The sequence below is a fragment of the Dryobates pubescens genome, chromosome 12, assembly GCF_014839835.1.
Source record: "Dryobates pubescens isolate bDryPub1 chromosome 12, bDryPub1.pri, whole genome shotgun sequence".
Classification (NCBI taxonomy): domain Eukaryota; kingdom Metazoa; phylum Chordata; class Aves; order Piciformes; family Picidae; genus Dryobates; species Dryobates pubescens.
The window spans coordinates 15,802,634-15,828,645 of NC_071623.1; the positions used below are offsets into that span (position 1 = coordinate 15,802,634).

The following is a 26,012-nucleotide window of genomic DNA, read 5'->3' on the forward strand; positions in this document are numbered from 1 at the left end:
AATAATTCTTTATCTTCACTTTGATTTCTTTTTCTTTTAGCTTTAAAACATAGTTTATTAACTTTTGATTCATGTCAGTTGCCAGGGGTATGTGTGTTCTCCTCTCAATATGTACCCATAGGTCTGAAAAGGAATAGCAAATCCCCAGCTAAAGATATATTGCAGCTGATGTGATGTATGACAAGATGCTATCTACAGTCATGACTGCTGCAGAACCAGCAGCACTGCATTAAATCAGATCCCAGGATGATGTGATCCAATGCAAGGGCTGTATGTACACTCTGTTAGTTACAGTCACACATAGAAATATTGACCTGAACAGGGCATTTTTCCTAAGTCAAAACTCATCATGTCAAAGTGAGTTAAAGGGGGTGGACAGACTTTCTGATCTACAAAATTCCACAAAAATGCTTCCAAAGAAGAATGGTGACAGGCATCAATGAGACAATGTAAGCCAAAGAGAATGAACTGATGACTACAGGCAGTTTGTAGCATTGTCTAAATTTCTATTGATACATCTTCTGACCTTAAAAAGCTGATAGGGGAAGGCCCATTCTGTCAGAGCATTGAATCTTAAAATGAGAGCAGTGCTAGTTTTGCATGCCAATGTCTCTGCTGATCTGAAGCAGTCTTTCCATTTCAGGCATCATAATGTTCATATGCTACAATCCAGGTATTTACAATCCCAGTACCATCTTTCCTCCTTCCTCATCCTTGAAGATGCAATAACAGACCAAATACAGCCACAGAGCCAGACAACAATGTCATCCATGGGATATCATCTCCAGCAACACAGAAATGTGAATCTAAAGGGGTTGCTACAATTTTCATTGATCTCATCTTCTATTTCATTGTACTCCTTACTTTTCTTTTCTGACCATCTATTAGGAGTCTGGTGCAAATTGATTTAATTTTGCTCAAAGCACTTCAGAGCAATCTACCTTTAATAAATAAAAAACTACCTCATGCAAAATAGTCACAGGAAAGTGAGAGCATAAAGCAGCCAGAATTTGCAAGATAACTTTTCTGTAATTTCTCAACAGCTGAGAATATTAAGACATAGATTCCATTCATTTTTGGTCTTTTGATGTCCTTATCTCTCAAACTTTTCTCCCTATTCCATTCTCTTTAAGCATACAAGTGCACAACACTTGAATGTTTTACACACTGGTTTTATAAACAAAAAATTTAAGCAGGTTATGCTGTACCATATATAATGTTGTGACAGGCTGCCAACAGCAAGACAGCGCAGCACATGTTAACTACAAGGTCTGAGAAAGGGAAAAGCAACCCATGCCCAGCCTGAATCACAAGCACACAGAACCAGGAGACCTATTACAAATACTATCTTTCAGTGGAAGGCTGCAAAAAGTCTGACAGCATGAATACAGTGAAACCAACACCTTGGCCTGACAGTGGCTGAGAGACATGCAAACTGTCCTACACATCTCGGTTATGACTGCCTTCCATTTTTGCTGCTGAGAGACGCAGCATTTTCCTCAGTAGGAGGATTAAGCTGAATGCCATATATACATGGAGTATTTGTTGCTTTCAGAGTACTAGGCTGGATCTATCACAACAAGCTTCATATCACAGAATCATAGAATGTTAAGGGCTGGAAAGGACCTCAAAAGATCATCTAGTCCAGCCCCCCTGCCAGAGCAGGATCACCTATACCAGATCACACAGGTGTGTATCCAGGCAGGGTTTGAGTATCTACAGAGAGAGACTCCACAACCCTCCTGGTTGCCCTACAAAGCCAGGTCAGAAGAAAAATACACTGGATCTGCACTCATATTAATATTTTTTTTTTTTTTAAAAAAGAACTTAAAGAAACTATCCCCTACAGAAAACATCACTCCCACTACTGTTCCCACAGAAGAGACTTCAGGTCCTGCTGAGGGGAATCTACAAAGCATCAAGGAGCTGTGAGTGCAGCTAAACAATAAAATAAAATCATAAATTAAATATTTTTTTTTTTTCAAAATAACTAAAAGAAACTATTCCCTACAGAAAAACATCACTCCCACTACTGTTCCCAGAGAAGAGACCTCAGGTCCTGCTGAGGGGAATCTACAAAGCATCAAGAAGCTGTGAGTGCTGGTTTTGGAGGAGGTGTGTGTGTTCCCATAAACTTATGAAAGAGGGAAATGCCTTCCAATAAAACTTTGCAAGTCTTAAAACTGCAGAGTGCTGGGTCCTGCACGACAGAAGAATTTGCTTTACACATGCAAACAACTGTTAATAACATGAAAGGTAGAGATGAAAGATGATGTATGAATAGACCAAGTGAGTCTGCAGGAAGCCATGGATGTGCTTGAATCATAATTACAATTAAATCTTCCTATAAACACTTTTAAAGTGCTAATTATAATTAAATTAGCTCAAGCAAAATCAAAAGAGGCAGACATAATAGGCCAGTGGGGTTTTTTTCAGTGCAACATTGAAAGATTTCTTTTATTTTTACCAATTAATTCTGCTCTGTTTGGAAAAAGAAATGTGTCAACACCTCAGGAGAAAAATCAGTTATATTTGAGATTTCACTATGTTAGTACAATGAGCCATACAGTACCATTTTTAAAAGTCAGTATTCTCTTGGGATTTATGATGTTGAAATAGGGAGTTTCTATTTGCTCTTAGGGAAATATTTTATAGGATGCATATTACTAACAGCAATGGCACTTCTATCAATATCAAGTTTTCACTGTTACTGCCTCAGCCAACCTTCTGCCGCTCTTTGGTGTACGGGTCATCAGGACGACCTGCCGGAGGATTTAGTCTAATTCCCATCTTCCTCAGGAAATTTCTTGTAAACTGGTCACAATCTATAATCTTATATTTTCTGGCATAAAAAATGACTTCTGTGTTGATATTGAAATGTTCTATAGTGTAGAACTGATCTTCCTGAGGAGGTGGAAGTGGTATTCGATGCCGTCGAACAATAGACCCTGTAAGAGAAGGCGAATAAATTCATGGAGTAAATACCCATGGCTCAAAGGAACACTTCACAGACTTCCCTATATTCTATGCTGACAGGACCAAAAGAGATGAAGCTGTATGGGACAAAGAAAATTATCCTACATTTTGACAAAGAACTATTAGGTAAGATGATAATTTTTATGAACAACAATATGCTGATTGTCTTTTGGAACCTCAAGTTCTGGTATCTGTCTGAAGTTAATACAGAACATGACCACCTTCTGGAGCAACGAGGAAACCACTGGAATAAATTCCCATTTGGTGCTGCAAAGATAACAGGTTAGTATTTTTAGCAAAGCATTTCTTTTTTCTCATTATGAAAGCAGATGTCTTTTTTCACTTTTATTTTTGAAAAGCAGCAGTTGTCTCCTTTACTCATTAGCATCACTTTTTCTTTAAAAATAAACAAAGACAAGAAAACACACAAAAGCTGTGCAAAAAAACAGGTGGTGAGAGTGTGTGGGAGGGACAAGATTTGTCTGTACACTCTGCAGGGTGAGGATGCCTATATGTAACTAAAGTTAGAGAAAAAAACACTGCCCTGCCAAGGGGAAAAGTGTGACTTACCAAGCATGGAGATAACAGTGATGAGCTGGGCTAATTTGTGGGTTGCAGTAAAGAACACATCTCAAAAACACACAGCCAGGGACTCAACCCAGAGACTCACAGAAACAGTATTCAACAGAAAATGACAGGAAGGGATGGGGCAGGAGAACAAAAAAAGGAGAGACATTTTAACTTTGGTAAAGTAAATACACACTTGAATGTCTTTAAATCAAAATAGTGATATGCTGAGAGTACTGTAATTTGTTTACATTTACCATACTATTGGTCTATCAGCTAAAATCTCCCAAATACATTGGTGAATTGGGTAATGCTTGTAAGTATTCACTGCTGACAGTTAAGAGACTGGAGCATCTCTCATAGGAGCAAAAGTTGAGAGAGCTGGGTTTGTTCATCCTGGAACAGAGAAAGCTCAGTATGGGGAGGAAACTTATAAGCTGATGGGAGGGAATGAATGAACTTATGAATATAACCTGATGGGAGAGAACGAAGGTGATGGCGCCAGGCTCATTTCTGTGGTGCCCACTGACTAGGCAAGAGACAACAGGCACAAATCAAAAGACACAAAATTCCGTCAGAACACAAGAAAACACTTTTTTTTACTGTGATGGTGATTAAACACTGGAACAGGCTGCCCAAAAAGGTTGTTAGTCTCCATTCTTGGAGATACTTAAAACCAAATTGGACATGTTCCTGGGCCTCTGGATCTAACTAATCCTGCTTAGAGTAGGAGAGTTGGACTAGATGATCTTAAGATATCACTTCCAACCTCAACAATTTTGTGACTACAGTATCACAGTACATTAGAGATTGGAAGGGACCTCAAGAGATTGTCTAGTCCAAACCCTGTGCCAAGGCAGGATCACTTAGGGTGGTCTGCACAGGAATGCACTCAGGTGGGTTTTGAATGCGTCCAAAGAAGGAGACTCCACAACCTCTCTGGGCAGCCTGTTCCAGTGCTCCGTCATGCCCACTGTAAAGAAGTTTCTCTTCATGTTGAGGTGAAATCTTGTTCAAGCTTGTACCTTTTGTTCCTTGTCTTATTAGTGTGCACCACTGAAAAGAGCTTGGCCCCCTCCACTTGACACCCGCCCCTCAGATATTTATACACATTGATGAGATCCTCTCTGTCTTCTCAAGACTAAACAGCCCCAGGCCTCTCAGTCTCTCTTCACAGGGGAGGTGCTCAAGTTCCCATTGGATTCTCTCCAGTAGTTCTCTGTCTCTGGGGAGCCTAAAACTGGACACAGTATCCCAGGTGTGGTCTCACCAGAGCAGAGTAGAGGAGGAAAAGAACCTCCCTAGACCTGCTGGACACACTTTTCTTGATGCACCCCAGGATACCATTTGCTCTTGGCCACAAGGGCACATTGTTGTCCCATGGAGAACTTGCTGTCCACTAGGACTCCAAGGTCTTTCCTTGTGGATCTGCTTTCCAGCACGGCAGCCCCTAACCTGTTGCTATTCCTCCCCAGGTGCAGGACCCTGCACTTGTCCAGATCTCAGATGGCTGCACAGCCTGACAGGGTGTCTGCCACACACACCCCCTCCCAAGTTCTGTATCATCAGTGAACTTGCTGAGGGTACTCTCAATCCCCTCATCCAGGTCATTGATAAAGATATTGGATAAAACTGGACCCAGTACAGATCCCTGGGGAACATCACTGGTCACAGGCCTCCAAGCTGACTCTGTGCCACTGATGACAACCCTCTGAACTCTGTTGTTGTGCCAGTTTTCAATCCACCTCACAGACCAACCATCTATGCCACACTTCTGAGCTTTTCTATGAGGATATTATGGGAGACAGTATCAAAAGCCTTACTGAAGTGATACTGCAAGTATTTTACAAACAACTTATAGGCAGGTTAAACACATATGAAATGCATACATGAAAGAGAGGTATGCAGCTGCATGTATGACAAACTAGGATTTATTCCAAGTGAAGCTGGAGGTCACAAAGAGCAGCAGATCAGCATAGCTGGGAATAGACTTTTTTTTTTTTCATTATTATGAGAACAAAAAGGACAACAATGAAAGTTTTGCCACATCAATAACTCTATGTAGGTGTATGAAAACACCCTGCAGAGAATATAAAGATGGTCCAGTCTTCAGCCTCAGGCTCTTTGCTGTGCTTTACCAACCCAGACACCTCTGTAACAGCAGATTTATAATGTGGATGCCCACTGGCTAAGACCAGACAGCAACCACCAATCCATATTATAATAATTCCTTACCATTATATGTTCCAAACAACTTTAAATTACAGTAATCATAAAAGGTGCAACTTTAAGGCAACATACAAAAATTCCCAATCTAAAAATAGTTGCAGTACCAACCTACTACTACTATAAAAGTTTATTAGACACAATTATCTGAAAGGCCTGTCTCATTATCTCTCTCGGCAAAGCTGCATATCTTTCCAGTGCCCTTCAGCTGTGCATCTGGTGGTGCTTCCCACAGAGTCCCGTTTGATGATTTTCCAGCATTGCTGCTTTGTTTTGGAGGTAGGTGGGGGGTGGAAGAGGGCCTTGGAAGACGGGGGATAAAGAGAGGCAGAGGAGGAGGGAGAAAGATATCACCGTGTGGTTTCATTTGGTGTTTGAAGGGCCTTATTTCTACATCAATTCATGGAAGTTATTAATTGTTTGCTTTATTTCCCTAAGGACTAATCTGTATGAAATACCTTCCACTACTACATCTTCAGTTATTTGTTAAATTATAGCTCCTACAATGAAAACACACCCTTAATTTTCCAGGGGAATAAAGCCACAAGGAAAATTTACCTTACGTTCCCATTAAAATAATTATGTAAGACCCATTCAGCATTGTGACGTTTCTCATGTACCAAATCCAGTATTTTGGTTGCTGATCTTTTGAATGCAAAACAAAGGTCAACCTCTGTTTGCTTGAACATGCAGATATTTAAGATGCATCCTGAAGGAAATGTTAGTTAGAAAAACATGAATGCTTTAACATGATGCAAAACTGCATCCCATTGCTATTAACAAAATCACACACTTTAAAACACGTGACCTGATTTTGGCTAATCCTTGGGTCACTCCTACAAAGATCCACAGATAACGTGCTGTCAGAACAGTCCTCTGCATAAATGCAGAGATTCCTGTTGAATCATCACTTTAGTGAGAATATAATGGTCGACAATTTTCTGCCATGAGGTGTTTTCTGAGGGCATATTTAGCGCAGAATGGGTGAATAAGCCTTCAGCTGGCTTTTCATACCACTTTTCAAAGTATAATGCACATGCCCATTTTGTTCTGAGGGAGAAGAATTTCTTCCCTAATGGAAAAAGTCTTGTAAAGATAATACCTGTAGTAATCTTTTGCCTTTATTAGCTATCACTGTGCCTGATCTACACATGTAGAGGATACATTTCATATTGTTGAATTTGAAATCTAATAAAACCTGATCAGCTGAGGTTAGGGATCACCATTTTTTAAAATTGTCCTTCCTTCTGGAAATAATTACATTTCTTCTTCTAGAAATATGCTAGAAGTTGTTAAAGGAGGACCTGGGCATGTGCAGCACTGAGGTTTGGATGGCTGTTCTTAATGTTTCTTTTGTCTCTTGTCAGTTTATTGAGCAGGCTAACCTATTGCACCACCAAGCATTATTTTAAACACCTGCATCTGGTCAGGCTAAAGCTCTTCTCTGCTGTGCTCTTGCAGAGGGAGTTGAGAGTACCACTTTTCTCTCACAGTGGTGGCGGCGGCATTGAATTCACATGCCATAATTTGTAGCGTATCTTCTTTTCTCTCAGAGATTCTTTGGCAACAACAGCAGCAGCACAAGGAGACCTTAATAGTACTGAAGGCCTTTTGACCATGGGGTGGATCATGAAGCTGGGTAGCAAATAGTTTGGTCTCTGCTGCTGCATTGCTCTGCAGAATAAAGTATATTCTCAGCACACCTTTCTGACTTCCTCTGTAGTACTTGACTGCATTAGAGAGAGGAGAGGAAAGGCTTACTGCTAGATTTTGCACACTATTTGACTGCTTGCACAGAAAGAAGGAGAAGCAACCACTACTATTCCTGCAAGACAGTTTACCTCAGTAAACATGGGAGCTTCTTACACTCACTTATTCACTCATCTCAGAACATAGCAAGGTCATGATTTGGCTACCATCAAATATGGCAAAGTCACAATTATTTCAAGGCCTCAGGGGAGGTCTTAAGCTCTTAGATAATCAGTTATATTGGAGGAGTTGACTGCAACTTCACTTTCCTGCTTGTACTTTCCTCTTCAGCCACTCAGCCTTGGGAACCCAGCCATCAGGCAGCTCCACTCCCTTTTTCAGCTGGCTGACCTTGGGGAAACCAGCCAGCTGCTCTACTTTGCTCTGGCTTGCAGGGCCTGGATTGCACTGGAAGCTCCAGTCAACCCCATGAGACATAAATGACCTTTTGATAAGACAGTAACAGCCAGCCACAGTCCTGTTAACTGGGAATTTGATCTACAAAACACTGGCACTGCCATATCTAGCCTGGCTCTCTATGGGAGAATTTCTTTTTATATGGGAATAACTAGCATTCTGGCTTTGGAAGAACATAGTGGAGTTAGTTATGTGGTGGAGTTTACTGTCCTTCTCTCCACTCTGTACTCCCTTATCTTTAGTTAGTTATTATGAACTGTGTTCGTCCTGGTATTTTTTGCTTTGATTCTGGCTTTTCAAGTTCAGGTTGGCCTCTGCATTCCTTTGAATTTCTCCGTACAGATTGTTTCCAATATTTTCTGAAGTTCAAACTACAGCAAGGCAGTTTCCAAATTCAAATGAAGTTTACATTTCAGTTATATAGTAGCAACCTTATCTGCTCAATTTCATGTCCAAGTACAGAAGCCAATTCCATAAAGCATATTTAAAGACACATATTTAAAGTGTGTTTCCCACAGATCATTTACTTTGTCACTGTGAGATTTCAATCAATGCTAAAATCATCTTCTCTGGCCCTTTTTTTCCCCTGAAGCCAATCTGATTTAGTTTTGTAAAATCATAAAGTTAGACATTCTTCTAACTTTGACAGCTCTTCCTTCACCAAATTTTCCTGCAGTCCAGAAGTCTACATCCAACTTTTTTTCTGCAAAGCCACACATATTATCCACAGTGGAGACTAAAGTGGGAAGTTACTATATTTTTGTGATGCCCTCATGCCCAGGGACACCCATTCAGACCACAAACTCTCAGTTGTGGGGTTTGGCACAAGCACAGGTAATCTCATGGCCTCAAGGCATTAACCAGCTAAGATGATTTACCTTTGATCTATCACACCAACTGCCTTTGATCTACCCCACCACTGCTGTATCTACAGTCATGAGAACAGTCATTTCAGCTGTCTCTTTTACATCTTTTCTGCTGAGGTAAACACCCAAGGTAAGGTACCACCACCTTCTACTTTCCACAGTTCAATTCCATTCTATCCTGCCACTGTAGTCTCCAACTGTTCACATACGCTCAGCCTGTCCTGCTCTTATGTACCAATACTTTCTTCACCCACATTCCTATGCCTATACTCTTTTGTTCAGTGCAATTTGCCTTGCCACAACCCAAAGTCTCTTACAGTTGAACTCTCCTCTATGAACTCATGGCATCTTCATTAACAGAAATGTACTTCAGCAGACATGCAGAGAACAGCATTATGGATTAGATCGTGAACCTCAGTTCAGTTCAGTTCCTTACTTTGGTACAATCTTGTCTGAATGATCATAGGCAAGATTTTAATTCCTTTCTGCTTCAGTGTACCAGCTTCACAATGCAAACAATGGCACTTCTGTTGTTCTCAGGCTTACAAATTCCCAGTAAGGAGAGGGAATTTCAATAGTGTAAGAAATACATATGTAATGATGATAAAAGAGGCAATGGGCCATTTTTTAAAATTGAAAACAGAGTAAAACTAGCAGTGAATGGTTTGGGAATTCTTTGTAAGAAACACTGCCTTTGCATATATCCAACACAAGTATTTAGTGCCTTTAACATACCAACTTTGTACTTGTTCTTCAGCTGTGGAACATAAAGTCAATGCCCAAGTGAATGTGCGTGAAGACTCCTCTGACAGGCATCTTTACCATATTTTTCCCTCTACATCATACTAATCTCTGGGATAATAAGAATACTTGTGTATATATATGGCAAATGGCATCCTGGTCTGTATCATGAAAAGTGTGGCCAGCAGGAGCAGGGAAGTCATTCTGCCCCTGTGCTCAGCACTGGTTAGGCCACACCTTGAGTACTGTGTCCAGTTCTGGGCACCTCAGTTCAAGAAAGATGTTGAGCTGCTTGAATGCGGCATGAGAAGGGCAACAAAGCTGCTGAGGCATCTGGAGCACTAGTCCTGTGAGGAGAGGCTGAGGGAGCTGGGGTTGTTCAGCCTGGAGAAGAGGAGGCTCAGGGAAGACCTTATTGCCATCTACAACTACCTGAAGGGTGGTTGTAACCAGAAGGGGCTTGGTCTCTTCTGCCAGGCAACCTGTGGCAGAGGAAGAGGACACAGTCTCAAGTGGTGCAAGGGGAAGTTTGGGCTTGATCTTAGATAAAAGTTCTTCACAGAAAGAGTGGCTGCCCATTGGGATGGGCTGCCCAGGCAGGTGGTAGGGTCAACATCCCTAGAGGTGTTTAAGAAAAGCCTGGATGAGGCACTTAGTGCCATGGTCCAGTTGATTAGTTAGGGTTGGGTGATTGGTTGGACTTGATGATCTTGGAGGTCTCTTCCAACCTGGTTGATTCTGTGATGCTTGTCATAACATATAGGCCCCAAATCTTCTCATCAGCTGTGAAGCCCAGACACATCCCAAACAATCCTTGGCCCTTTTAATCTACAATATCTTTTCCTTCTTAAAAACAATCAATGTACAGAGCTTCCCTACCAGCCCAAGTGGCAGCAACAAACAAGTGTACATTTGAGATCCTAGAACATTTCTTTTTAATCTGTCACTGTAATGTGCTGTGTATACATATTTATCCCACATAAAGTACTCTTACAAAGTCCTGGAAGCCTTCAAAACATCTTTCCATGGAAGTCTGAGATAACTCTTGTTTCTTTCTAATACTACTCAGTTAATTTTGGATCTGGTACCAAAAGTGACTCCAACAATCATTAATACAAGACACAACCAAGGAAATGGGGAAATTGTAGCCTTCCTGTTACCACAGGAACATGACTGCACTGCCAGGAACATGAGGCCTGAAAGCGCAATTTGCACAGCCCATACTACAAAGACAATGAAAATGTCTCATTCCAATAGCTTGATTCAAAGGAAAAAAGCTTTGACTTTGTTTTGTCTTTCTCTAATGAACCTGGCTTTCACCTACCCTCTCAAAGATGTCACTCTGCCTCTCAGGTTAGCTGTACTTCCTTTGCTCTAAAACACAAAATCCAGACACAGTTACTCCCACTCCTGTGACACAAAAGTCAAGGAAAACTTAAACCTGATGATGTTTCCTAGCTCATGATTATGAGTGCAGGGAGGGGGTAAGTAGCTTGTAGGTTCCTAGAAAAGCTTCTTTTAAAGTTATTTTCTTCATTTCTTGGAAAAGCACTTGCCCAGGTAGGAGTCAGATGAGGTTTCTCTGAATGCAAGATCAGTTCCTGCTCAATAGCCAACAAGAATTCTGGCAAGAAGAACTACTCACACAGGGACAGCAGAGCCTGAAGTACTGGTTTAAGAAAATATTCACAAGTAGTTTTATTCCAGGTCTAACAGTAATGATGCATCTTTAAATATTCTCCTACTCTGCAGACTGAGAAAATAGTAGCATCTGCTCATCTTAGAAAAGAATACAGTAGCTAAAAGGTTAACTTAGTTTTGAAAATTGCTGTGCTAAGATCCACCAGAATGTACAAAATATCTGTAGGGATGGGGAGGTGCCACAATCCCAAGATATTCATCCCAAAACATGATGCTTAGCTGGACTATATCCCTTGAAAATGTTTTTAATTCTGGCAGTGACCCATATGCACCAAGAAGCAGCAGCTGTGCTCCCCTTCTGCAAGAGGATGTTGACCGCTAAATCTCATTTTCTTAAAGTAAACCAAGCCCGTTAATACTCCAGTAAATCAGCCCAGTAAACCCTCCTCCAGAAGTCCTCAGGCTGGCCCAAATGCAGTGATGTGACAGTGAGGCAAGGCAGCTTCTTAACTTAGAGGCACCAAGGAAAAATAACTGTGCCAGGGGCACTTTAAACATAGTAAAACTAACAGCCAGAGGCACAAAAGGCGCTTTCCTTCAATAATGGCAGCGATACTGCAGCAGTAAATGAACAGCTACGGAGCTGCCAGTAGACAACTGACTGCCAGTGCCAAGACAGGGAGGAGCCAGGCTCAGGAATGCAGATCTAGAACACAAATTGCTATTGCAGAAGTGACACGACACTGAAAAACATACCTACTATCATGTGATTTCAAACTATATTAGAGACAAAATCATACATGTAAGTATGGGAGGGCGTTCTGCCTTACAGAACTTACATCTTCAGGAACTAAGGCAATAACAAAGTTCTCATGATCTGTAATGAGAAAAGGCAATTATAGCTGCTCACTTACATCCCATTTTAACTGCAAGAAGTCACATTATGTATCATTTGGAATGGGCCAAGACTGTACTGAAGAAAGATATAAAAGGACACAAGAAAAAGTGTGCTATAAAAAATAGATACCTTGATTTATGCCACTATTTGTCACTTGGGGTTCAACCACTTGAATTGTATCATCTTCAAGGTAGAAGTATATTTTACAATGTCTGATTCTATATAGCTCTTGATTTTTGTCAGGCACTTCTTCCTCAAAATAGGCATCAAAAGACAATACCTATTAAAAACAATAAATAAGCATAAAGCAGCAAAATCTCCAATGCTCTTGCAAAACATGTCAAAAATAAACTTCTATAGGATGTAACTAAATGTATGGCTTTCAGGAGGTAGATTTATTTCTCAGAAATGTAAGAACAGAAATCCATATTAAAGCACATAAATTTAGAAGTTTTTGCACGGCATTTTTATTATCAAAACATCTAAGCAGAGATGGAACTCTAAAGTAAAGAAATAAATCAAATATAAAACTGTCAGCAGACTGCCTGGACCATCTTCTGAGCAAAGCACTTTTGATAATGCAATGAGCAGCCCAGGTCCTGAAGTAAATTTTAGACTGCTATTCAGTGAATTCCTGGAAAATAAAGTGCATTATGACAGTAGTGGCTTTACCATTGAGGTAAGTGGGAAGAAGCATTCTTTTTAAGCAGATCTTGCAAGCCGTCTGATGAATGGTACTGCAGACTGTCAGTGAGAAATGACATTTTTCAGGGGTCATTTAAAGCTGTGCAATGTTGGCATTTCAGAACTTACCTGGTTCTGCAATTCAGCGAGTGGGGAAATCTCAGGGAGTACACCAGCTGGGATTCATGGTCTCTTGCAAGAGCAATAATGCAAGATAAACCCCCCTCATATGTGAAGTGGTCAGTGGTTTCCTACAGTGGCCTTTGTGTCAGGAGATCCCAGCTGAAACTCAGCCAACCATTACACAGGTTTTGCACTTCTTGGTATCATTTAGGCCTTTAATCACCAGGACAAAGTTTAAGTGCACAGGAACCTCTACTTAGTAGTGCATTATTTACCAGGACGCTTGCTGTGGTACATATATGCAGGAAGCCGTTAATTCAAGCAGGTTTCCATTCTGCCTCTACAATGCATTTGGATCAAATCAGTGATACTTCATGCTTCATTTTTCACGATGGTTCTATTTCATAAATTAAACTACCTTTGCTTTTGATTCATGAGACAAACTGAAGCATTGGAAAAACCAGACAACTTAGCTGTTCCCTGTGTTTCAATGAGCATCTTGCAGATCACAGCTTGAAAATATTTGAAATCTAGTAAGCTGTCCAGGATCCCTGTATGACAGCACAGACTGGTTAATCATCTGTATTCCTTTAGCACGTGCCTTTGAGAGCCTCAAAATACTTTCACGCATACTGACGACAGATTTTAAAACACCCTAACATATAAACACAACCTCTTCATCGACATCTGGGGAAAGAAAGCTAGCAGCTTGCTCAGGAGCACACAAGAACAGCTGCCCTGTGGCCTAGTCAGACGTCTCGATAGGCCGCTCTCCTTTTTCTCCAGCAGGTTAGGTGCAAGATGAGGAAAACTCTTGTTTCCACAAACTGTTTCAAAGGCTAAGATCCCACTGATGCTGAGCATGCATCAAACAGTATGACAGACATATTTTTGGCAGCTGCTGTCCTGCACTGTGACCCATGACCATTACAGAAATAAAATGTAAATTATAGGCAAATAAGATAACCATTGCCTGTTAACCCAATTGCATTGAATCCTCACACAAAAGAATCTAGACACCGTTCAGTTAATGATTTAAGTAGTACAACACACAAGTTTCTGAGCAACCTACAGACTAAAGAGCTGAAAATAAATTAAAAATCACTCTGCCTATATGTAATTTTTAACTGTTGTTTCACTGTTTCATGTAGCAAACACAAAAACACTGGGTAAAAGATCTGGCATACAACAGAGCCAACACAAAACAACTGTGTCATCCTTTAGCATCTATTCTTCCTTCCATTTGTCTAAACATTAGTGTATAGTGCCATTGTTGGTGACCAAGGTATCCTTCATGGCCTCCAACTACTACTTTGTAAGGACCAACAACTTTGTCAAAATCTCTTGAATACTCCAGGGAACTTAAGAGTTACTGTGAAGGAACTATGATGAACATCCTGGGGTTCATCTGGCAAGAAGCTGAGCTCTTCTCCAGGCTGAACAACTGCAACTCACTCAGCCTGTCTTCATAAGAGAGATGCTCCAGCCCTCTAATGATTTTTGTGGCATTCTTCTAGACCCTTTCCATCAAGTCCATGGTTTCTTGTGTCGAGGGCACTCCCAACACTGTGTTTGCTTTCACTAAGCATATACCTATGTCCTGGTTTACTCCATTTGAGGAGTTTGTGCAAGTTCTTTTGCACTTAAACTTTGTCTGCTTGAAATGCTTATCAACATGCTGGTGTATGATTGAAATACATGCAGCAGCCAACTGCAATTTTGCAAATCAAAACAGATGAGTCAAGAAAGGTGAGAAGCAGGAAGGAATTGAAAAGAAGATGACTTAGTTTTCATTTTAAAGCAAAGTTAATCTTACAAATACTTGAAATGCAACACTTCCTAACCCATGTCTCATCGGTAGTACATTGCTGTGTGCAAAGTTCCCATCCCACTCTTGGGAAAGTTAAATGTTACCTATGAAAACCAAACATAACAAATATTGAACACGCTCTGTGGCATGCTGTAAAGTTGGCACAAGTTTCCCTGGCACATGAAGTTGTCAAATTATAAACATCATTTCAAGGCCAGGATGCCTTGTGTGCGTATTTAATCACAGAAGAAATTAAATTTACACCTGCTCTCTATTAAGCGTATGAAACTGCAAAGAATATTTCTCAGCCTAGTTAATAATGATTCTTCATGCCTGTCCTTCCTCCAACTGCTACAGTACTGCTGAAAGTTACATACCAACAAAAAATGGTAAGAAAGCAGACTATATTTGAAAAGCTAAACATCTGCTGAAGCCATTTTGCATGTAGTCCATTCTGCTGTATCACAAACTGCAGCGCTGGAGGACATACCTGCATCCTGGACTAGGAAAGCTAAATAACTTGGATAGTACCCTTTAAGAGTCTGCAATTAATACAAACAAATGAGCCCTCCAGAGGCCAGTTCTGAACCTGCAGACTCCTGTCCGGTATCGCCATATGGAGGAACACACTAAATAGAGAAGGAATGTCAAAAGGCCAGCTAGCTCATCTCACCTGCCAAGTTCAGTGCTTGATGCTCAGTGGCAGGTCCCTGCTGCCTCCTACCTAACCACTTTTTTTTAATAAACTTGTGTCCAAGTCCTGCTAACTTACCTATGGCCCTGAGAAGCCAATTGCACATCTTGATGAAAGAAGAGTGCAGATAAAACAAGTGCAGGATTGTCTGGAGCCTTAACACTTTGGCATGTTACACCAATTCATACTTGAACACACTGCTGAAAACTATGTAGGCAATGCTAGGGATTTCAGAGGCAATGCTAACTAAAATCATGTGTACCTGTTCATGCCTTACATTTTCTTGTAGCATTTCAATTCTGCCAAAGAGATGAATGTGCAATTGTACTGCAATTACAGAATCACAGAATTGTCAGGGTTGGAAGGGATCTCAAAGATCATCCAGTTCCACCCCCCCCCCCCACCATGGGCAACAACACCTCACACTAGATCAGGTTGCTCACAGCCACATCCAGCCTGACCATAAAAACTTCCAGGGACAGGGCTTCCACCACCTCCCTGGGCAACCTGTTCCAGTGTCTCACCACCCTCATGGGAAAGAACTTTTTCCTAACATCCAATCTGAATCTACCCACTTTTAGTTTTGCTTCATTCCCCCTAGTCCTATCACTACCTGACACCCTAAAAAGTCCCTCCCCAGCTTTCCTGTAGGCCCCCTTAAGATACTGGAAGGTCACAATAAAGACTCCTCAGAGCCTTCTCTTCTCGAGACTGAATAGCCCCAACTCTCTCAGTCTGTCTCCATAGGAGAGGTGCTCCAGCCCTCTGCTCATCCTCATGGCCCTTCTCTGGACATGCTTCATCCAGATCTTTCCTGAAACAGGGGCTTCAGAACTGTACACAGTACTCCAGGTGGGGTCTCACCAGAGTGGTTTAGAGGGAATCACCTCTCTCGAGCTGCTGGCCACACTTCTCTTGATGCAGCCCCAGCTCTGGTTGGCTTTCTGGGCTGCAAGTGCCCAGATGGGCACTGATGGCTCACATTGAGCTTCTCATCCCCCAGTACCCCCAAGTCCTTTTCTTCAGGGCTGTTCTCAAGCCAGTCAGTGCCCAGCTTATAACAGTGCCTGGGATTGCCCTGACCCAGATGTAGGACCTTGCACTTGGTCTAGTTGAACTTCATGAGGTTGGCTTGGGCCCACGTCTAGAGCCTGTCAAGGTCCCTCTGGATAGCATCCCTTCTCTAGAGCATGTCTGCTGCACCACAGCGCTTAGTGTTGTCAGCAAACTCACTGAGGGTGCATGGCTCTTCTTTTAAAGCAAAAATTATGAGACTAGCCATTCTTCCCAATATTTAAATACTAAAATGATTTAGTATGCAACATTTCTGTGATCTGCTGAATGATTTCTTTTTCTGCATCATTTTCCTTCTCTGATGGTAGGCTTTTTACTTCAGAAATAAAATATTCCCATGGCAAATTCAATAGAAATTTAAACATGGAAAGCAATAATAGTAGGCTACAAAATTCCTATCACCACATATTACAGGTTTTTGATAACACTTTCAATTTAAAGGTCTCACTACATTCTTGCAAAATAATTGTTTTAAAAAGTAAATTCAATTCCCCTCTCCATAATAGATACAATCTACCTCTATTACATATAAAATAGGCCACACAAAATTGAACAGGACTTTGAGCAAGCAAACGTGATGGCATAAGTGAATTCCAAGCCTACAGCATTCCAGTGAAGTTAATGGTTCCCCAGTGCCCATGCATGCTTTCTCCTGTAATGCAGACTACCTTACACTCTGTCACTGTTCTCACTAAAAAGAAATATGTTAACCACTCCTTTGTTTTTTTTATATCCTGTAGGAGATGCACCCCAAAACAGAAATATTTTTATATGTCATGCTAATTGTCCAATATACCAGTATGATGGAAAAATATATGTTATCACTCTCTCTGTCCATCTGGAAGGTTTTTTTGCATGCACAAAATAATCTTCTGATGCACCTTACCAAATGTTACTTTTAGATCATCTTTGTCATATTGTAGCAATTCATAAAAAACCCCATACAGATACAGATTTCTACATACCTGCTTGTCAAAAGCTACCCAGGCAGGAGCATCACTTCCCATTCCTTCAGGAAACACGCTATATTTAGGTTTCAAGTTCTGACCAGGTAATGGTTCACCTCCTATTTCAGGCTTATTTTCTCCAACCAGCATAGCAACATTATTGCAGTAACCCCAGTGCTGTGACTTGTGGAACTTTTCTTTCCCTATCTGTCAAAAGGTAGGAAGAGGGAGGAAAAAAAGTGGTTATGTTTCTAAATCCATAAATGTTAGCTATCTAGGGAAGGGAGATTAATCACTTAAAAGTTTCTCTATAATTACTTTATATTTAATGTAGAGTCTAAAAAGCCTGTAACAACTGGAATGCTGCAATTGAAGTGACATATTTTAGTGGTCAATTTGCCAACCTCACACAAAAATGGAAACACATTCCAGTAATTTACCCAGTCTGAGAGACAGGATGACAGTGGCTGTTTCCTCCCCACCTTCTTCCCTGCAACAGGGATGTAGTAGAAAAAAGCAAGTCACCCAGGACAACTGCTGCAAAAGGTAGAGGGGAAAAGCCTTTTCTATGGATTGCCAGAGGAGAAATGGAAACCAGTTCAGAAGTACCTGCTCTTACCACTTATGTCAAAAACCTTATTTACACTTAATCTCCAAGTTTAAAATAAATAGCTCTGAACTAGTGAATACACTTAAATTTTGGGAGGTTAGATTCAGATCAAAAGATAAAATACTCACTCCATCTGGGCTTATTCCAAAAGAAGGTCTCTGTAGTGATTTCTTTATATTATCACTATTTTTTCCTACAATTAAGAATGGCATGCTTAAGAAACCTGCACAACCAACTGCAAAGACACCTGTCTTGCCTACTTGCGTTTCTTGGCTGGGGCTGCAGCTGATCTTGAAGTGATGCAGAAAAGCCCCTGAACTCATGTGAATACCAGTCCTGCTTGTGGGAATGTCCCTTCTAATGATCTGCCTGCTTTGTTGGCCAGTTCCCTTGAACACAGTCAAGCCTGTGTGAGCTGCTCTTGGGCAGCAAGCACCTAGCAACTCAACACACCAGTGTCATGCAGGACAGGGAAACAGAAAAAGCCAACAGAAAGCTCCACTAATCCTTTCTCCCATGAGTGGCAATCCTGACTTGTTAGCTCCTCTCACTCTGCTATTCCTTCCTTGCTCGCAAATCCTCAAAACACTGTCTGGGAAGGCAGAGACAGGCCACTGGGTAACTGCACCCTGGCACTTTGAGTGAGATGGAGACTACCACAGCTGTGCCCTTCCTCAGCCTGGGATGGGTGAACATGAGGGAAGACAAGGTGGAAAGGGGTGGAAATGATACCATGGGTGAGCACAGAGAAGGCCCTGGGTCTCCCGGTGGGACAGCAAAATTTTTCATAGGCAGCACTGGAGTACCCATGTTGGTAAACAAGCAGAGGGCCAAAACTGCCTCCCCCCACTAAATCTGGGGGACATCACAGGTGTATATTTAAACCACTACTCACCAAAAGGTGTAGACAATTCTATGTTACTAATATAAATATTTTTAAATGGTACAAATAATCATTTTTTACTATGGCAACATTCAAGTGCTTCAAGATAATGTAACACAGACTCAGCACAGCAGTCCTGGGAAGGAGTGCAAGCAGTGAAGCAGCAAAACCTGAAAGTAACCAAGTAGTAATTTCATTCTGCCGATATGAAAGAGAGCTAGGAGGCTGAAAAGCAGCTAACCACCCTCATGGCTCATAACTTTCGATGCTCATATGTACAAACTGATGCACACTGAAGGTTACAATCCAAACCACTCACCTGCCTTGCAGTGCTCTAAATCTAATGACACAGGACAGAGAGCTGCCCTTGACACCAACAGCTCAATCACTACTTTAGCTGAACCTTTACTTAAAATACTTTTGCATTCCACTTTTGCAAGGACAGTAATAGGAAGAATAACAAATGACTTGCTATTTTTACAAATGACTATTTTTAATACTATAATAATCAATGGCCATACAGTGCTTAGGTTAACAAAAGCTGGGCAAGCCAGCACCCTTTGAAATAGTCACTGCAGAATGAGATAAGGTTCACATTCTGGGGACAGTAGCAATTGGGAGGGTATGGATGCACTTCCCCAGAGAAGTTCAGTTTCAAAGGTAAGCAATGGTTTGGGAGTGCTTTGAATAGAGGTGAATAAAAGGACATGTGGCAAGCTTCATAGCTTAAAGAATACTACAAAGGGAAAAAAGAAGTACTTCTAAACTCTATGTTTATAACTCAAGCACAAGGGTTACTGAATAAAAGAGGAAATCAATGAAAGGCAACACTTGCTTGTGTAACGACTAGTTAGCTCACATGGCCCCTGCCATATAGCATTGCTCAAGCCAGGAAGGTAACAAGAGTTTTCTAAAAAGCTTTGTGTTTGCAGGAATAATGCCCCAAATAAAATATTTCATATCAGTACTTTTTTCTTTTAGCTGTAATATAAAATATTCTGCTTCAACACACAGTATAATACTGATATTTAGGCATCAGGAGCAGATCTTCCTACCATCATCCTGCCCCTCCATGAAGAAGTGAGCACAGGTACAGGACTCTGGAACAGATGGGCACTGATGGAGTCTGGCAATCACATCTGCACTGGAGATTATTTTCTCCCTCTCCTTTGTGTACTACTGAGCTGCCCTTTTTTCTACTATTTCATTTCTAACAAGTTTGTTCCTTGGTACAGTATAACCTTAGAATCACAGAATGGCTTAATTTGGAAGGGACCTTACAGATCATCAACTCCAACCTCCCGGTCACGGGGAGGGATGCCTCTCAATTACGCTGCTCAAGGATTCATCCAGCCTGGTGGTGTTCAAGGCCAGGCTGGATGAGGCCTTGAGCAGGCAAGGCTAGTTCAGAGGGGAAACGTCAGAACAGAAGGGAGCTTTCCACATTTATCAGTTCAAATGTGGAATAATTACAGCCAAGATGAGTATTAAAACGGAAATCTCTAGGCCGAAACATCTGATGTATACTGAAGGCGCTGCAGAACACATTTGCTTGGCACAGCAAATATTTATTTTCCCCCTATTACCAAAGCATCAGTTAGGGAGAAAGCATCATCATTAAAGCAGTGTGCAGGTGGCAGTTTTCCTGAGAAAAGGAAAGCTTTTCATGCCCTCAAAAGATTCTTCTAGAAGCATTTGCTGTTCATCTGTTTCTGAGCTCTGGTGAGCTACAGTGTGGTGCAGTGTTCATCAAAGTAATCCAGCTTTGCTTCTGCTGGAAATTATCCAGAATTTAGGAATGGAATCGCAGTGTCCTTCAAAATTTGATATCAAAAATAAACAGCCAACAGCTGCAATTCCATTAAGAATCTTTTATGACATTCTTGTAACTTTTGGGGGGTTGACAGAAAGACTATTTTAGGTTCCTAATCCTAGAATTACTTATAAGCCCCTTCTCCATGAAAATCACCTAAATCCATAAGCAAAATAATCTCTTCTAGAAGTCTGTATAGTCATTACTTAAGGGGAAGGAAAACAAACAAACAACAAAAAAACACAAAACCCCCCAACCAAACACCACCAAAATAAACAACTATAAAAAAAATGTAAGACAAAGAGTGATTATAACTGAAGATCACAAAAGAGAAAAATGACATTTGGGAAGGCTCAGCTAATGAACTCAGACCACATCCAGCCTAAAATAGCGACAGAACATCATGTTACCTCCATAAGTAATACTAAATGACTTCTAAAAGAAATCTGTGAGAGTGCAGGGAAAGAACTGTGTCTGCTGTGCTAATGCAGCTAAACTGAACAGGCTGTAGATCTGCTGAACAAAGCTGGCCATTTTCTGTGTGGTGAGCCTGAAATAAATATTGAGGATACATTCAATAGCAACTAATGCAAAGGTCAGGATTCTATGATTGCAGCCACTGGCTTTGCAAACTCAGCCACTGCAGTCCTTGGGGAACACTGCCTCCTGCTCTCTTCATCTTGCTGTTTGATACAGTCACAGCAAACTCATCAGGGAGCTGCACATTTCATCTAAACCAAACACAACTGGAAATCTCTCACCATAGCAGATGAAGCTATGAGGGAGTCCTGGGACACAGACTGTCTCAGGAGCTATGTGTTTTTAACCAAGTGCCATAGGGAGTTATGGCAGAAGCTGCTAGTAGCAGTCCGGTTCTCTTGCCTGTATCCATTTTTAATTCCCACCTTGAGAACAACTGCTGCACTGTGGAGGTCCTGCTCAAGTCTTGTATCAGGATGAACTGTGGTGTCTCTGAACTACTCTAGTCTCCTGGTTGCTTCTGCTAAGCAATGGAAATACATGCAAATGCTGCACACTGTGGCAGTCAAATTCAGGTGACCAGTTTTCAACTCTTTTATCATCTCTGCTTGCTGCAGAGGTTTCAGAATGTGCATAGGTTATGTGGTGCTGTAAAAGGAAGAATACTTTAAGACATTGTTCCCAGCAATTCTGGTTCTCCTCTAACACATCTCAGATTGAGGTATATCAACACTAACAGCCTGGATCAGTAAAAAAAGACACAGACCTGTTGGAAGGCCACAGAAATTTTCATAGAATCAATAACATTGGAAAAGACCTCAAAGATCATCAAGTCCAACCTGTGACCCAAGACCTCATGACTACTAGACCATGGCACCAAGTGCCACGTCCAATCCCTTCTTGAACACCTCCAGGGATGGAACATGGAACACTCCAGGGATATGGAACACTACTCAGACATGGACAGGCTGATAGGGTTGTGGTTGTTCAGCCTGGAGAAGAGAAGGCTCCAGGGAGAACCTACTGTGCCCTTTTAATACAGTAAGGGAGCTTATAAGAAATATGGGGACATACTTTTTAACAGGGTCTGTAGCAATAGGACAAGGGATAATGGTTTTAAACTGAAAGAGCATGGATTAAGACTGAATATAACAAAGACTTTTTTTACAGGAAAGGTGGGAAACACTGGAACAGGTTTTCCAGAGAGGTGACAGAAGCTCCATCCCTAGAAACATTCCAGGTCAAGTTAAATGGAGCTCTAAGCATCTAGGTGAAGATGTCCCTGCTCACTGCAGGGGAGAGGGACCAAATGACCTTCCAACCTAAACCACTTCATGATACTGTAATTCTATTATCTTTCTCTTACAGCCTGAGCTGGCACAGCCTGAGGGAAGACAACAGATAAAGGCCCCAAAATGCAACCCTGACAGGCAGGAAAATATGGGTTTGGGTGTTGTGAACAGAGATCTGTGGGAGTGGAGCTGAGTGGTTGGAGGTAGTGGAAAGGCTTGAGGAAAGAAGTCAGGGAAGAAGAAGGGAAGACACAGCAGAAAGGTTTACTTAAAGGTTGGTAAGAGCTCTGTCAAGAAAAACTGATGTCTGGGTTTGGTGCCAGAGCAGCAGAAAACAGCCAAGCTGGGAAACACAGAGACAGCAGCAGTAGCACAGTTGAGGGCAATTGCAAACTCCTACACGGAACAACGAAGGTGTGGAATTTCTGCTGCCCCACTAAATTTTCCCTTTCAAATCTCCAAGGAATGCCATGCATGTTGTTGCACAGAGAAGGATTTCAAACCTCAGGCAAGAAAATACACTGGTCAGCCCGCAACTGGTAAATCTGACCCATGCAAATAGGTGTTCCTCTCCATGAACAAGGCAAGAATATCAATCTGGTTTCAGAAGGGGCAGCTGCTTTTGAGAAGGTAGACTAGAAACATTAACAAAGGAAGCAACAATGCAGTTGCATTGTAACCAGTGCCATCCCTAACAAAGTCCAGACTAGGAGTGTGCAATCTTTTTCTCGAGTAACAGAGCAAACCTATTACATGCAACATTTCCACCACATGAAGGATTAAACATAGTTATCAAGACCTGTGACCTTATGTCCTCACAAACAAGTGACACCTAAAATTTGTATGGCCAAAACGGAAAATCTCGTTGTTGCACAATTTTTATACTGGTTGGGTTCTGCAGGAAGAAGCCACACTACCTAGGTTTCCCCATGGCTCTCAAACATTGGCTTCTGGGGAAGGAATTCCCCTTTACAAGGGTATGTGAGAGTAGCAGAATTTTCAAAGCTGTAACCTAATGTGGTGGGTTGACATTTCCCCCCAGCATTAAGTTACTGTTTGTGAAAATAAAGACATTAATAAAAACTCTTTAATGTAAGGTTAAATTATGTGCAAGAATATCCTACCACTGCAGAGGGGCAGACAAAGGCACTGCTCTATGGCTGTTGGGACAGAGGAGCATCAGCCCTCCCAGCAGTCTCTGGCCTCCCTGAAGGGGAAAGGTCTGACTTCTGCTCATGAGCCAGCCCCCTGAAGGAAAAGGCCATGCAACTGGGCAGGATATAGACTAATCTGTGCTCCAAATATCATCTTGCTCTATCATTAGGTCTCCTGATCACCCACATGCCAACATGGCAGACACTGTTTGTAGGCTTCTGTTCAAGGAACAGGAGTTTTGAAGGACAGGAAGGGAGCTTATGTGATGGTTGGACTTAGATGTACACAAACTACCATAATTTTTATTTCAAAGAGATTTGAAAAAATAGGAGCAGTTTCTTTTACTGTCTTTGTAGAAAGCAAGTATTTTATGCTCCTGACACCTTCTGCTGTCATTCTTCTCTAGCCCATCAAACATGTCACTGCTTGGGCTATGCCTGTCCCTTTCGTCCCTGCACTTCATTTAATGCAAAGGAAACATTACCTTCTTTACTGTAGGAATCACTGTTTTAAAAGTGCTATCAGCTCTGTTGCCCTCCAGTCACATTAGCTGTGATGCACAAACAGCAAGATTCCATCCCAGCTACCCAGCACAGCAGCGCCACTCTGGCTGGTGTTGCTAAACCCCAATCGGTTACAGTTACTGATCCCACCAGTCAGTTACATTTGCGGGGGTGGGATGTGAATAGTGAAAAACAGCTAGCGGCTGCTGCCTTTTGCACTGCCAGCACCACGGATGGCTGTGAACAGCCCTGCCTCGCTGCCCTTGCTCCCAGACAGGAAGCATTTCTGCTCCTGGCTGGAGAGGAAGTAAGCATTCCTGGTAGTGAGCCATAAGTAATAATAACCATAATGGAGGGGTAATACAAGGGACAGTGGCCCCCAGATCCAGAGATCTAATTGCTGTGAGAGCATTTTTTCCTATTTGCCAGCACAACCCCTGCTGCCCTGAAGTTGGACTCCGCGTCCCTAACTACCTTCAAGCTCTGATTTTCCAGAGTTAGACCGACTGACTTCATAAAAACTTGCATGGTAGACAGAACACCTACATACTCCTATTCTACTGCCTTTCATGGGTCTAGATATGAGTAAAGTGGAAGCATTGGATGCAGAGAAGATTGTACCAGTAGTTTGAATAGTGGTAAGAGTGGAATTAATATCATAAACCAAGGGCTGGCTGGAATAGTGACTCCCTGTCATCTGCTCATCCTTCAGGGGGTGTTTTGCCACTGTTGTTTCTGTGCAGCAAGAGGCATTGATGGCAATGCTTACAGTACTATCAGGTGAAAATTCTTTATTTATTTTCAATTTATCTACAGAAATGGTTCTTTTTTTTTTTTTTCATTTAAATACAATCTTTATAGCCTCTCATTTGTGAAACTATACAAAAATAAGATCAAATATAACAGTCCACACTAACTGGAGATCTAAATTGTTTGTCAAGAAAGTCAAGTTACCAGTATTAACATCACTATCTCAAGGACTGTCAAAAAGAAAAATGTGGAACCCTAACAAGAGTTTAAGCACAGATTTACAATGCTGTCTTGTGGCAATTGTGACTTGATTTTCCCAGCTTTAGTTCTCATAACACATATAGGCACTATATGTACTCCAGCATGGAGTATTCAACACTCTCTATATATGGGTGAAGGATATAAACTGCAGCATGGGAGGTTCCACCTCAGCGTGAGGAGGAATTTCTTCACTGTGAGGGTCACAGAGCACTGGAACAGGCTGCCCAGAGAGGTTGTGCAGTTTCCTTCTCTGGAGACTTTCAAGACCCATCTGGATGTGTTCCTGTGAAACCTGCGCTAGATTCTATGGTCCTGCTCTGGCATGGGGGTTGGACTTGATGATCTTCAGAGGTCCCTTCCAACCCCTAACATCCTGTGATGCTGTGTAACTCTTCCCAAGCAAGTGAAGCCAAATACTGTACCTTTTCTCTGAAAGAGGAGGCACCATGTCTATCACACAGCCTCCTCACAGCTGCTGTGGAGCTCTGGAGACAGCTCACTCCATCAGACTCCAAACCAAATAATCCCTACCAATGAAGTTGCACTGAAATTTGCAGAACAATAAAGTTATGGATAACATTGAGGAGAGCTATTTTGCTTCCCCCTGGCAGATACCAATAGCACACACCTATTACAATGATGCTGATATAGCTACTCAGCAGCTATCTGAAGTGTTACATACACAACCCTTTATAATATAAATTTTAATCCAGCAACAGACTAAGCATTCACCACCAGTCTTTGTTTTTCTACAAAAATGGCACCCAGCCTGTTGTTTTTAGACAAAAAATTGTCTGAAAGATCCTTGCAAGCTGGGCTTCTCCTGCAAGAGGTCCTGTGTGTGCACATACA

General features: G+C 41.6%; 1 protein-coding gene across 1 annotated transcript in view; it reads right to left on the reverse strand.

Annotated features, from left to right (window-relative positions):
- EFHC2 (EF-hand domain containing 2) overlaps positions 1-18,833 on the reverse strand; it is a 56,962-nt gene extending 38,129 nt beyond the window's left edge. The window contains exons 1-4 of the mRNA XM_054165741.1: positions 18,756-18,833; positions 17,432-17,620; positions 12,211-12,361; positions 2,725-2,948 (exon numbers count right to left, since the gene is read on the reverse strand). Coding sequence (XP_054021716.1) covers positions 2,725-2,948; positions 12,211-12,361; positions 17,432-17,620; positions 18,756-18,833 — 642 coding nt within the window. The remainder of the gene's footprint in view (positions 1-2,724; positions 2,949-12,210; positions 12,362-17,431; positions 17,621-18,755) is intronic.
- Between the last annotated feature and the right edge of the window lie 7,179 nt (positions 18,834-26,012).